At 43.2% G+C, this 13906-nt stretch overlaps 1 protein-coding gene and 1 long non-coding RNA gene across 2 annotated transcripts in view; one reads left to right on the plus strand and one right to left on the minus strand.

The window, feature by feature from the left end:
- Positions 1 to 13906, plus strand: part of LOC130290762 (uncharacterized) — a 30074-nt gene that overhangs the window by 7485 nt on the left and 8683 nt on the right. The window contains exon 2 of the long non-coding RNA XR_008847687.1: positions 611 to 845. This is a non-coding gene — a long non-coding RNA (uncharacterized LOC130290762). The remainder of the gene's footprint in view (positions 1 to 610; positions 846 to 13906) is intronic.
- On the minus strand, positions 369 to 8033 carry MYMK (myomaker, myoblast fusion factor). The gene is made up of 5 exons (XM_056538820.1): positions 7739 to 8033; positions 7134 to 7248; positions 3503 to 3651; positions 3305 to 3421; positions 369 to 863 (listed from the first exon to the last, which is right to left on the minus strand). The coding sequence occupies exons 1-5, from the start codon at positions 7871 to 7873 to the stop codon at positions 714 to 716; spliced, it is 666 nt and encodes a 221-aa protein (XP_056394795.1). The 5' UTR covers positions 7874 to 8033; the 3' UTR covers positions 369 to 713.

A 13906-nucleotide genomic window follows, 5' to 3' on the forward strand; every position in this document is an offset into this window, starting at 1 on the left:
AAAAAAAATAAATAAAGGCAGGGATGGTGTTAGGGATAGAAGGGCAATAGGCAGGGACAGAAAAAAAAAATCATGATGGTGGGAGCTACCCTTTAAGGTGAAGATGACCTTTCCTGTATTGGCTAGAGAGTTTTTCAACGAGCATAGCCTTGACAATGGCTGCTGACAGGCAAAGGACGGATGTATACCTTCCTTCTCCATACTGTCCACTGACAGCTGCTGAAAAGCAGGAGGCCCCATAGAAAAATACATTCACTGATCTCGACCAGACTGCTTGTTATTAGAGATAATGAAGATAGGAATAGGATACAATTACATTTTTTTTAATAACAAATAAAAAAAAACATTCCATTAAATATCACCCATCTTTGTATTCTACACATCATAACATTATATATATATAAAATTAAAATGTACAAATTGCATTAATCAAGTAAAAAAAAAAAAAAACGTACAAAATAGATGCGTTACTAAAACACTGCTGCTTTTTTGTTGTTGAATATTTTGTCCAAGAAATTGAGTCGGAAGTTTGCTCCATTGGGCTTCTTTGACTCGTCCTGGACAGGATATACCTAAAGCCCAACTTCATAAGCTGTCCTTGTCTTTTTAGAATTCACATAGGAGAACATCTATGATCCCAATAAGGTGGCCACTTGGCAGGTGAGCCCATGGAGGTGCCATTGAGGACTAGCGATGGTCTCATGAGGAAAGCTCTAACACGAACAGCAGCAAAAAGTGGACCAGTTCATCTTGGCTGGATCTCCTCCATTCCCTGCTTTTTTGTTGACCTTAGGAAGCAGGAGGACGAAGGACATGGACAACGCGCAGTGGTAGAAGCTGTGCACGTAGGTGTAGTCCCATTCCTGGAGAGATGAGAACATGTATGTTAATGACAACATTGGGCAAACATTTTTAGCATTTGTGTGAGTTTGTTTTGTAAATGAAAACTTCTTGTGCTTTTTGTAGATCAGGCTCCTGACTTTCCAGTAGAATAGTATACTGGCTTCATATGTTTAAAGTAATAGGTCTAGAACAATAATGCGTTGATACGTGGAGATCTAGAACAATCGCACATTACCACTTGTGTTTTCAGAACAATGACACAATGGAACAACAAAACTGAGACTAACAATTCACTGAAACCTTGGTATTCTCTGGAATGACATACGGGTATTCCCTGGGTTCTAGATCCCCACATCGGTACTTATGGTTACAGAACAATAGCTCAATGGTATTTGGGGATCCAGAAAGGTGGTACACTACTACCTGTGTTTACAAATAATGATATAGTGTTACTTAATGACCCAAAACAATGAAATCATACCATTTGTGGTTTTTAGAACAGTGGCTTAGTAGAATCTCCCAATAGCGGACACTCAAGGGGAAAACAAAACTGTCCGCTATTAGGACATGTTCGTTATTGGGGAAAAACGCTCAAAAATCTTCCTTAAAGGGGTACTCCGGCGCTTAGACATCTTATCCCCTATCCAAAGGATAGGGGATAAGATGCCTGATCGCGGGGGTCCCGCCGCTGGGGACCCCCGTGATCTTCCATGCCGCACCCCGATAAAATCAGTCCCCGGAGCGTGTTCGCTCCGGGTCTGATTACTGGCGATCACGGGGACAGAGCATAGTGATGTCAAGGCTCCGCCCCCGTGTGACGTCACACTCCGCCCCCTCAATGCAAGCCTATAGGAAGAGGCATGACAGCTGTCACGCCCCTCCAATAGACTTGCATTGAGGGGGCGGAGCGTGACGTCACACGGGGGCGGAGTCGTGACGTCACTATGCTCCGTCCTCGTGGTCGAGATGGACTCAAACTGAGGACCTTCAGCGGTTCCGGAAACGGCTAAAGGTGGGTGCTGCATGGTAGATCCCGGGGGTGCCCCTTTGGATAGGGGATAAGATGTCTAGGGGTGGAGTACCCCTTTAATGACCAAATACTGAGCTGTACTCACTTGTGTTATAACCTATAAATCATGAAAAAAGCAGTACAGTATTATAGTACTGTACCAGTATGTATCAGCTTTACAAAAGTGGCTACAAACCCCCCCCCCTCCCTGTGCCATTTCATCCCCTCCCCCCCCCCCCCCGCCATTATTATTCCCCCTCTTGATCCCTCCCATGCCACTTTATTCCTCCCCACTTGAACCCCCAGTACCACTTTATTCCCCCTGTGTCAAATAATCCCCCCTTACCCCCTGTGCCACATTATTTTCCCTTGATCTCCCTCTGTGTCTTTTCATTCTCCCTATTATTACCCTTTGTGCATATTCATTACCCCTCTCTTTACCACCCCCTGTACCATTGCATTCCCTCTTTTATTACCTGTGCCATTTCATTCCCTTTATCTCCGTGTGCCACTTTATTCCCACTGTATCAAATCATCCCTCCCTTACGCCTTGTGCCGCATCACTTTTCCCCATTCCTCCTCCCCTCCTCCCTCTTCTTACCTGGCCAACAGGTCCAGGGGCTCTCAGCGGGTTTGATGTTATTCTGACATCCCCTGCTCTGCCCTCACTGAGAGGCTGTGAGCTGTGGTGGCTGCCAGCAGGGACGAGGGATGCTCCTGACGTCACTTGTCAGTGCCTGCAACCCCACTGCTGCTCTCAATAAGCACAGCGGGCGTCAGGATATCGTCAAACCCACTGAAAGCCCCTGTACCTGAGCCTGCTGGCCAAGTAGGAAGAACAACAAGGGAAGGAGGGAAGGGGAGAAGTTATGTGGCACAAGGAGTAAGGAGGGATGATTTGGCACAGGGGGTATTAAGTGACACAGGGGGATAAAGGGGGGGATGAAATGGCACAGGTGGTGGTAGAGAGGTGATGAATTTGCACAGAGGGTATTAAAAGGGGAATGAAATGGCACAGGGGGGATCAAGAGAAAATGATGTGGCACAGGGGGTAATAAAGGGGGATTAGTTGGCACAGGGGGAAAAAAGTGGCTCGAGGGGGGGGTTGGGAAATGATGTGCCCGGCGGACATACAGGGGGGGCTGCTGCAGGGGGGTGCAGTGAAGGCCAGGATCCTTTGGGTTCCAGAACAAATCCGATGCTTTAAAGAGGACACAAAGATAAGGATCTAGTGATGCAATGACCCACTGTGTACCAGAGCCATAGCACCATGACACTGGGAGTTTTCATGGAATATTTAGGGTCCATCTGAAATAGATGGACTACCACGAGAGGTACTAGACCAAATCTAGATCATATGCTGACTTTTAAAGAAATGGGGTGCAAACACCACAGGTAGAGAACATAAGGTCTAGATAACTCATAACTCCTAGCGAATGATGGGGAACATACCTCAAAGAAGAAGCGGAGCATTAATGCCAGTGCTCCAAAGCAGAACCCTGGTCCTATCTGCTGCGTGTAGACACTTTTCTCTGGATATAGGCCTCTCTTCTCCTTCATTATTGTCAACTAGAGAAAAGTAAACACATATGCAAATATACTCAAATGTATAGAATATGAGGGACACAACTACAACAAGCATGGACTTACCCATTTCACAGAAATCATCAATACCGCCGATCCAATAGGCCCAGAGTAGACACCATATCCCAGACGATCCTGATATATCCTTACTGCAATGGTGAGGACACCAAACATGACAATGGTCGACCTCTTGGGTTCATCAAAGTCACCAAGTGCTGGAGAAATAATAGACATCATCTGAGGTTATCAGGGAAGACAGGGAAATTTAAAGGGGTACGCCATAGGAGTTGGAGGACTGGTTGGATAAATACCAGCAATTGCATTGCCGGCATTTTTAATATAAAAATACCGGCAGGGTGGCCAAAATACCTGCTGTGCTGGTAAAATACCAACCAGGTGGCAACCCTGTATCTGACCCACCTTTCCCTGTGACTTCAGCTACTTACAGAGTTGTGCACTAAAGCTCCTGGTCCCAAATGAAAAATCTGTAACAACCACCCCTCCCCGCCTACCCGAGCCCCAATGGGCACAAGGACCTGAGTGTATCTTCTGCACCTTCTGTAGCTACACTCTTGCTTCCTTAGATCTTCCTTAAAGGGGTTCTCCACTGGCCAGCATTCGGAACTAAATGTTGTGAATGCTGTTTTCGCGCTGCGGGGTTGGCCACGCCCCTCATTACATCACGGCCATGCCCCCTCAATGCAAGTCTATGGGAATTGCATTGACTTGCATTGAGGGGGGTGTGGCCGTGATGTTGCGAGGGGCGTGGCTGACCCAGCGTTCAAAACATTTTGTTCCGAACGCTGGCCAGTGGAGTTCCCCTTTAAGGAAGATCTAAGGAAGCAAGAGTGTAGCTACAGAAGGTGCAGAAGATACACTCAGGTCCTTGTGCCCATTGGGGCTCGGGTAGGCGGGGAGGGGTGGTTGTTACAGATTTTTCATTTGGGACCAGGAGCTTTAGAGCACAACTGTAAGTAGCTGAAGTCACAGAGAAAGGTGGGCCGGATATAGGGTCGCCACCTGGCTGGTATTTTTAAATGGCCACCCTGCCGGTATTTTTATATTAAAAATACCGGCCATGCAATGGCCGGTATTTATCCAACGAGTCCTCCAACTCCCATAATGTTACACCATAACCTATATTAGCAAAAAATGACCCTCATACAGGCCCATATAAAAAAGAAATAAAAAAAGTTACAGGGGTCAGAATAGGACAAAATTTAGCCAACATGTGTGTATCCTCTGATGTCACGCATATATAATTAATTATGCAAATGAACATGGCCGGTATTTTTTTTGCAAGAAAGGTGGCAACCCTAGCCAGATATCTCCTCCCTTCATGTATGGGTGCCCTTGGACCATCTGTCTAGCTATGTGTTCTGGCAAGTCATATGTAGGTAAAATAAGACCATGACTGTGGTCTAGGCCAGTGTTTTCCAATTGGGGTGCCTCCAGCTGTTGCAAAACTACAACTCCCAACTTGCTGGGAATTGTAATTTTGCAACAGCTGGAGGCACCCTGGTTGGAAAACACTAGTCTAGGCTGTAGTATTACACTTGACCTATCTAGATCTAGAACTTGCATGTTCTCTATATAGATTATTGTGTGTGTGGGGGGGGGGGGGTTGGGTACACAGATGTTCCAGATACTATTGAGGTGACTAGAAAGGTACAAGAGCAGAACCAAAAAAAAACCATCATTGATATAGCTAATGATAAAATTCATGGTAATACTGGAGAGACATACAGACCCCATTTTTCGGTTACATATAGATCCCATACAGTATGACATCATCATACACTGAAGACCATTACATCATTGGCTGTTACACATTAGATTAGGATGGTTTCCTAGGAGTACAGTAGGTATCTGCATGTCTGGTTTATCTGTATTCGGAGTCTGTCCTGGGCCTGTATTTATTTAGGGGGTCTGGTGTCAGTATCTAGAGGTACTGGTTCAGGATTTGTATATATTTAGGGGAGTCTGTTCTGGAGCTTGTATTGGTTTAAGGGGTCTGGTATAGGGTCTGTATTTAGGGAGACTAGTCTCGGATCTGTATTCATTTTAAGGGTCTAGCTTACGGTATGTATTGGATGAGTGGTTTGGTGTTTAATCGGTCTGGTTGGGTCTGTATTTATTTAAAGGGTCTGTATTTAGGGAGTCTGGTCTGGGCTATGCTTTAGTTTAGAGGGTCTGGTCTGGAGTATGCTTTAGTTTAGGGGGTCTTTGGTATGCTTGGGTTTAGGGGATCTGGTCTGGGGTATGCTTTAGTTTAGGGGGTCTAGTCTGGGGTATACTTTAGTTTTGGGTGGTAAGGTCCGGGGTATGCTTTAGAGGGGGTCAGGTCTTTGGTATGCTTTAGTTAAGTGGGTCTGGCCAGGGGTATGCTTTAGTTTTAAATGTCTGGTATTTGGTATTCTTTAGTTTAGGGGTCTGGTCTGGGGTATGCTTTAGTTTTAAAGGTCTGGTCTTTGGTATTCTTTAGTTTAGGGGTCTGGTCTGGGGTATGCTTTAGTTTTAAAGGTCTGGTCTTTGGTATTCTTTAGTTTAGGGGTCTGGTCTGGGGTATGCTTTAGTTTAGGGGTCTGGGGTATGCTTTAGTTTTAAAGGTCTGGTCTTTGGCATTCTTTAGTTTAGAGGTCTGGTCTAAGGTATGCTTTAGTTTTGGGTGGTCCGGTCTGGGGTATGCTTTAGTTTAGGGGGTCGGGTCTTTGGTATACTTTAGTTAAGTAGGTCTGGTCAAGGGTATACTTTAGTTTAGGGGGTCAGGTCTTTGGTATACATTAGTTAAGTAGGTCTGGTCAGGGGTATGCTTTAGTTTTAAAGGTCTGGTCTTTGGTATTTTTTAGTTTAGGGGGTCTGGTCTGGGGCATGCTTTAGTTAATGCCGTCTGGTCTGTGGTCTGTATTTAGGGTTCTGGTCTCTGGTTTATATTTAGGGATTTTGATCTGGGGATATGTACAGTATTTACTGAGTTTAGGTGGAAGGGGCTGCATTTATTTAATGGTTCTGATCTGGGGGGGGGGGGGCTGAAATAATTTTGGGGTACCATGAAGGGTGTAATATGTAAGAAATATCAATTTCCATAGCCTAGGGCTATATTCTATATAAATTTGAAAAAGCATTTTGTGCTGCCTTAGACATTAGCGTTGAGCGAGAATATTCGAAATGCAAATTTTTACCACGAATATCGGCACTTCGCGATTTTGCGAATATTTAGAATATGGCGCTATATATTCGTAATGACGAATATTTGTTTTTGTTTTTCTTCACAGTACACATCACAACAATGATGTGTACTGTGTGAAAAAAAAGAAATCATCCCTCCCTGCTTCCAGGATCCAATATTATTTACTGTGTGAGTCGGGGGAGGAGTGTGAATATTACGAAAATGCAAATATTCACGAATATTGGCACTTCCAGAGGACACTGATCCCTCCCTTCTTTTACGTGAAAGATATAACAGGTCATGCACACTATGCGAATTTCATTACAAATTTTCGCATGGAAAAAAAAAGGGAACGGACATAGAAATATTCGTCCATATATTCGCAAAATATCGCAAATTCGAATATGGCCCCTCACATAGACATCACTTTTTCAGGGGTTTTCCGGTGTTCCTTCTTAAGAGTTGTCAGGTGTTTCTTACACAGCTCATAAAATGGAGAGCCCCAAAAACTATGATGGGCACACTTACCTATTAACGACACCCACATAGACAATGCTGTCCCATAGATACTGAAGTATTCCAGAAGATCATATCCCATGAAACATATGAAGGATAGGCCGGGACCTTCACAGGCATGAAACATCTACAAAGACAAGAGAGGAAAGGCCGTCAAGGGGCATGCTCCGAAAAAAATAAAAAAAACTGGCAGTGAAAGGGTGCAATGGCGACAGGTGGTGTTTGCTTAAAGAGATAGGCCAGGTCATAGGGGTGACCACAGCTGACATGCACAACACATGTTATTCTCTAGGACCCAGTGACAACTGTTGCGCACACTGTTGGATCCCTGTCAGTGTTTCCCAACCAGGGTGCCTCCAGCTGTTGCAAAACTACAACTCCCAGCAGGCCCGGACAGCCTTCGGCTGTCCGGGCATGCTGGGAGTTGTAGTTTTGCAACAGCTGGAGGCACCCTGGTTGGGAAACACTGCTCTATGTTATAAAGGGGGTCCAAAAGCCACATAAGAATACACATTCAAATTACAGTATCTCTATAGATAATGTTTCCTTTAGGAAAAGAGCTGATTGGATGATTTCTACAATGAAAAAGAAGGTACTGTACATAAAAAGTGACTTACCGCAATGAAAAACATGGTGAAGAAGTAAACCATTGCCTCCATGTGGAACTTCCTTTTGGCAGCTATACTGATGGTCGGCACGAAGGCAAGGCTGCTGACAGTGGGTAATAGGAGCTTCGCCACTATGGAACCCATTTCAGGAGGGGTCTGTGGTATGATCTAGGTTGTCCTCAGTACTGGTGGACTGCTGATGGTGACCTGAAAAAGGACTGATGGAAGACTACTAGAGGACTGCTGATGGTCTGCTGGTGACCTGCAGAAGGACTGATGGTAGACTACTAGAGGACTGCTGATGGTCTGCTGGTGACCTTGATGGAGAACTGATGGTAGACTACTAGAGGACTGCTGATGGACTGTTTGTAGATGGCTAGAAGACTGCTGGTGGACTACTTGTAGATGGCTAGAAGACTGCTGGTGGACTGCTTGTAGATGGCTAGAAGACTGCTGGTGGACTGCTTGTAGAGGGCTAGAAGACTGCTGGTGGACTGCTTGTAGATGCCTAGAGGACTACTTGTAGATGGCTAGAAGACTACTGGTGGACTACTTGTAGATGGCTAGAAGACTAGTGGTGGACTGCTTGTAGAGGGCTAGAAGACTGCTGGTGGACTGCTTGTAAATGGCTAGAGGACTGCTGGTGGTCTGCTAGTAGATGGCTTGAAGACTGCTGGTAGACTGCTTGTAGATGGCTAGAAGACTAGTGGTGGACTTCTTGTAAATGGCTAGAGGACTACTGGTGGACTGCGTGTAGATAGTTAGACAATTGCTGGTGGTCTGCTTGTAGATGGCTAGAAGACTAGTGGTGGACTGCTTGTAGAGGCTGTTGGACTGCTTGTAGATGCCTAGAGGACTTCTGGTGACTGCTTGTAGATGGCTAGAAGACCACTGGTGGACTTCTTGTAGATGCCTAGAGGACTACTGGTGGAATGCTTGTAGAGGGCTAGAAGACTGCTTGTAAATGGCTAGAGGACTGCGGGTGGTCTGCTTGTAGATGGCTAGAATTCTAGTGGTGGACTGCTTGTAAATGGCTAGAGGACTGCTGGTGGACTGTGTGTAAATGGTTAGACAACTGCTGGTGGTCTGCTTGTAGATGGCTAGAAGACTGCTGGTGGTCTGCTTGTAGATGACTCAAGAACTGCTGGTGGACTGCTTGTAGATGGCTAGAAGACTTCTGGTGGAATGCTTGTAGATCTCTTGAAGACTTATGGTGGACTGCTTGTAGATGACTCAAGAACTGCTAGTGGACTCCTTGTAGATAACTGGAAGACTTCTGGTATACTGCTTGTAGATCTCTAGAAGACTTATGGTGGACTGCTTGTAGATGAGTCAAGAACTGCTGGTGGACTGCTTGTAGATGGCTAGAAGACTTCTGGTTGACTGTAGATGTTTTGAAGACTTCTGGTTGACTGTAGAGGTTTTGAAGACTTCTGGTGGACTGCTTGTAGATACTGAGAAGACTGCTGCCCTAGAGGCTGTGGGCAGGACTGAGGCACAGCTGATACTAAGGACATTTAAAAAGTTAAATGTCCTACACATGTGGCAGGAACAGGTGCCATGCAGCAGGGTGGTGTGTGCCATGACAGCTGATTTGTGCTATTTTAAAGCCCCTCACACCGAGGAGGGTTAACTATTACAACCACAGACATTTTGATCATAGGGTTATTATAGGATACGGCTTCTTGTTTTGTAGTCTTGTATATTTCATTAGCCATTGCTGATATGTAACTTGTTCCCATGATAATCAATGGGGCTTTGGTCCCCCGTCCATACCTATCTATTAGATGAACAAAGAAGAGGTCCCAGTCATTGCTAGACACAAATGATGGCACAAATATGCAATGGGCACTAGTGATCAGGGACAATTCTAAATGGACCCCCGCCCCCGCCAACACATTAGGCCATCAGTAGGCACAACATTTGCTTCTCTAGTGGATTTGCCGTATTGGTACAGTGATATATTGAGACATTTCACACATCTATGAGTTTTTTATAACAAGGAGGTGATGGCGTGTACGCTGCTCGGGCACAAGTGGCACCATCACTTCAGGTTGACCCAACCACAGAAGTTGGTCCAGTTGCTTTGCCAACACTCTCCCTGCCTACAATCCCGGCATACATGTTGTATTGCAAGTCCCTTCTATTGCATTCAGGGCTCTTCGGTGACAACCTCAAAGTAAATATTTAGCGCAACAGGAGGAAAGAATTTATTTCTGGCATCAGTAGAATTTCTATTCCACTTGATGAAGATATAGCAGAGCTAAATTGGATACGGTGATATCATACCATCACATGGTGCACCGCCATAACTGTGAAATGACAAGTTCAGCTCTGCTACATCGGTGGCAACCATACTTATGCGCGGTGCTCCACATTCCATTCCATAGGATTTATGGAGATTAGTGAAGAATCTTACCACATGTCAGTCATGGATATGAGTACCTGACTCATAGGGAGGACATGGAACGCTGCGGAGGTGCATTCTCGCCTAGAATGGAGAAGTGACTGATCTGCCTTGGTCAAGGAGGAGCATCAGGAACATTTATACCAATAGGATGTGTAGTCAATGGCTTCTCAAAATGTGGCTCAATGCCCTAAACTCTTTTTCCATTTTTTTTAAAAATCTGTTTTCCTTTTTTCTGCCCATAAATTGGTATTGAACGCTTTTTAGAGCACTCACCTTGTGGCTTGGTTAGTCACTTTATGATATCTAAATATGCCCTACAGCACTGTTTCCCAACCAGGGTGCCTCCAGCTGTTTCAAAACTACAACTCCCAGCATGCCTCGACAGCCTGGTATATCCTTACATGTGTAATCCACCAGTGGTGGCAATAGAGAGCAGAATGTTAACCCTTGCACTTCCTTAATGTGACAGTATATGCAGAGGTGGCAATGTGACATAGAAAAGTCATACATGTTAGACTCATGATGTTTAGTTTATACACATGACAAAATAACGGCACCAAACTGACAGCAAAGTAACAGCACCATATGGTCAGCAAAATGATAGTGCTAAACTCTCAACAAAATAACAGCATCATACTGTCAGCAAAATAATAGCGCCATACTGTCAGCAAAATAGCGCCATACTGTCAGCAAAATAGCGCCATACTGTCAGCAAAATAATAGCGCCATACTGTCAGCAAAATAATAGCGCCATACTGTCAGCAAAATAATAGCGCCATACTGTCAGCAAAATAATAGCTCCATACTGTCAGCAAAATAATAAAACCATAATGTCAGTCAAATTATAGCGCCATACTGTTAGTAAAATAATATTGCCAAATAATGCCCAAATAATACCATAATGCTAAATGATAGTGCCAGGCATAGACCAAATAACTTCTCCAAACAACAGCACCTACGGTATCTAAATAACAGCACCATACATTGCCTAAATAACTGCAATAAGTTGAATAAATAGCACATCGCACCTAAATAACTACATTAAAATGGCTGAATAAAAGCACCGTAAATGTAAAAACAGCAGTAACCTAATGCCAAAATAATATCGCCATACAGACCCAAAACACCAGCATCAAAAAGAGCGCGAACATCGGTATTATAGACTACACAAACACCATAAATGATACCAAACATCATAATGATAAACAATGCTCACATACTATGCTGAAATGACAGCGTCATACTGTGTCCATCTTACATCGCCATACAGCACCCAGTCATCCTCTGCTGTGTACCCTCCCTCTTGTCTCCTCTATACTGTAGGTATACACACATTTTATACACATGTTAGCTACACATGGGTCATTTCTTTCCTAGCAGCCTCCCAGTCTGACTGGGAGAGCATGGTAAGTGAGCCATTACACCTTGTTCACACTGGTGTGGTGCTGTGCGGTGTCCGTTACTGCCGTGGCGCCGTGTCTGCGGGGGGGTGCGGCCCATAGACAGGTTTGAGTGGCATTGGGGCCGCTCTGCCGGTGGGTCGTTCCCCCCTGTGGGCATTGGTGTCGCGGCGGTGGTGGTCGCCGCTCGGTGCTGCGCCATTTTATGCTAGGGACGTTAGGGACCCACTCTAAATAGGTGGCCTTGACGTGGCGAGTGGGCTTGTACTTTTTGATCAAAAATGTATACTAACAACCTGTTAGTTTTTGATATTATGCTGAGAAGCAATCAGATCATTATACAAGATTGTAGATGTGCACCATGTCTGTTTTTCTACCCGAATTCACACATTTTATACATGCTACATGTGAATCACTGTGTATATCATAAATAAATGTAGTGCGCTGTATGGAATGTTGTGCTGGTATGTTTTCAGCATATATGCTAGCGCCCCCAGTACGGTATACTTCACGTATGCTAGCAATGTACTTCATCTCACTGTCATAGCGTTTTGCGCTCTCCATCCCCCGGGGACAGTTGTCTCATCTTCTTGTCTTCTGCGCGGCCAGCTGCCTGTTCTGCTCTACAGCATTCTCAGAAGCTCAGGCTAGAAGTCTCCTAATATGTTCTGCTCTTAAGGGAAGTGTGAGAGTGATTCTCACTGATATGATACCAGTTATATTATTGTACATAGGGGCAGTATTATAGTAGTTATATTATTGTACATAGGGGCAGTATTATAGTAGTTATATTATTGTACATAGGGGCAGTATTATAGTAGTTATATCACTGTACATAGGGGCAGTATTATAGAAGTTATATTATTGTACATAGGGGCAGTATTATAGTAGTTATATTATTGTACATAGGGGCAGTATTATAGTAGTTATATCACTGTACATAGGGGCAGTATTATAGAAGTTATATTATTGTACATAGGGGCAGTATTATAGTAATTATACAACAGAATAGAGAAACACAGCCGCACATCCACCATTTGAATTATGATCTACTTGCTTCTTCTTCTTCATAATTTGAAAAACTAACAGGTTGTTATTTTACATTTTGATCAAAAAGTACAAGCCCACTCGCCACGTCAAGGCCACCTAGTCAGAGTGGGTCCCTAACCTAACACTGGTGACCACTGCCTCTGAGACACCAAGCTCACAGGGGGGACGACCCAATGGCCAGGCAGCTCCACTGCTGCCCGACCAAGCCCCTGGCTCTGGGACACTATAGTAGTTATATTCTTGTACATAGGAGACAGTATTATAGTAGTTATATTCTTGTATATAGGAGACAGTATTATAGTAATTATATTCTTGTATATAGGAGCAGTATTATAGTAGTTATATTCTTGTATATAGGAGCAGTATTATAGTAGTTATATTCTTGTATATAGGAGGCAGTATTATAGTAGTTATATTCTTGTATATAGGAGCAGTATTATAGTAGTTATATTCTTGTATATAGGAGCAGTATTATAGTAGTTATATTCTTGTATATAGGAGCAGTATTATAGTAGTTATATTCTTGTATATAGGAGGCAGTATTATAGTAGTTATATTCTTGTATATAGAAGGCAGTATTATAGTAGTTATATTCTTGTATATAGGAGCAGTATTATAGTAGTTATATTCTTGTATATAGGAGCAGTATTATAGTAGTTATATTCTTGTATATAGGAGCAGTATTATAGTAGTTATATTCTTGTATATAGGAGCAGTATTATAGTAGTTATATTCTTGTATATAGGAGACAGTATTATAGTAGTTATATTCTTGTACATAGGAGCAGTATTATAGTAGTTATATTATTGTATATATGAGACAGTATTATAGGAGTTATATTCTTTTACATAGGAGCAGTATTATCGTAGTTATATTCTTGTATATAGGAGCAGTATTATAGTAGTTATATTCTTGTACATAGGAGCAGTATTATAGTAGTTATATTCTTGTGTATAGGAGCAGTATTATAATAGTTATATTCTTGTATATAGGAGTAGTATTATAGTAGTTATATTCTTGTACATAGGAGACAGTATTAAAGGAGTTATATTCTAGTACATAGGAGCAGTATTATAGTAGTTATATTCTTGTACATATGAGCAGTATTATAGTAGTTATATTCTTGTACATGGGAGCAGTATTATAGTAGTTATATTCTTGTATATATGAGCAGTATTATAGTAGTAATATTCTTGTATATAGGAGCAGTATTATAGTAGTTATATTTTTGTACATAGGAGGCAGTATTATAGTAGTTATATTTTTGTACATAGGAGGCAGTATTATAGTAGTTATATTCTTGGATATAGGAGCAGT

The sequence above is a fragment of the Hyla sarda genome, chromosome 9, assembly GCF_029499605.1.
Source record: "Hyla sarda isolate aHylSar1 chromosome 9, aHylSar1.hap1, whole genome shotgun sequence".
Classification (NCBI taxonomy): domain Eukaryota; kingdom Metazoa; phylum Chordata; class Amphibia; order Anura; family Hylidae; genus Hyla; species Hyla sarda.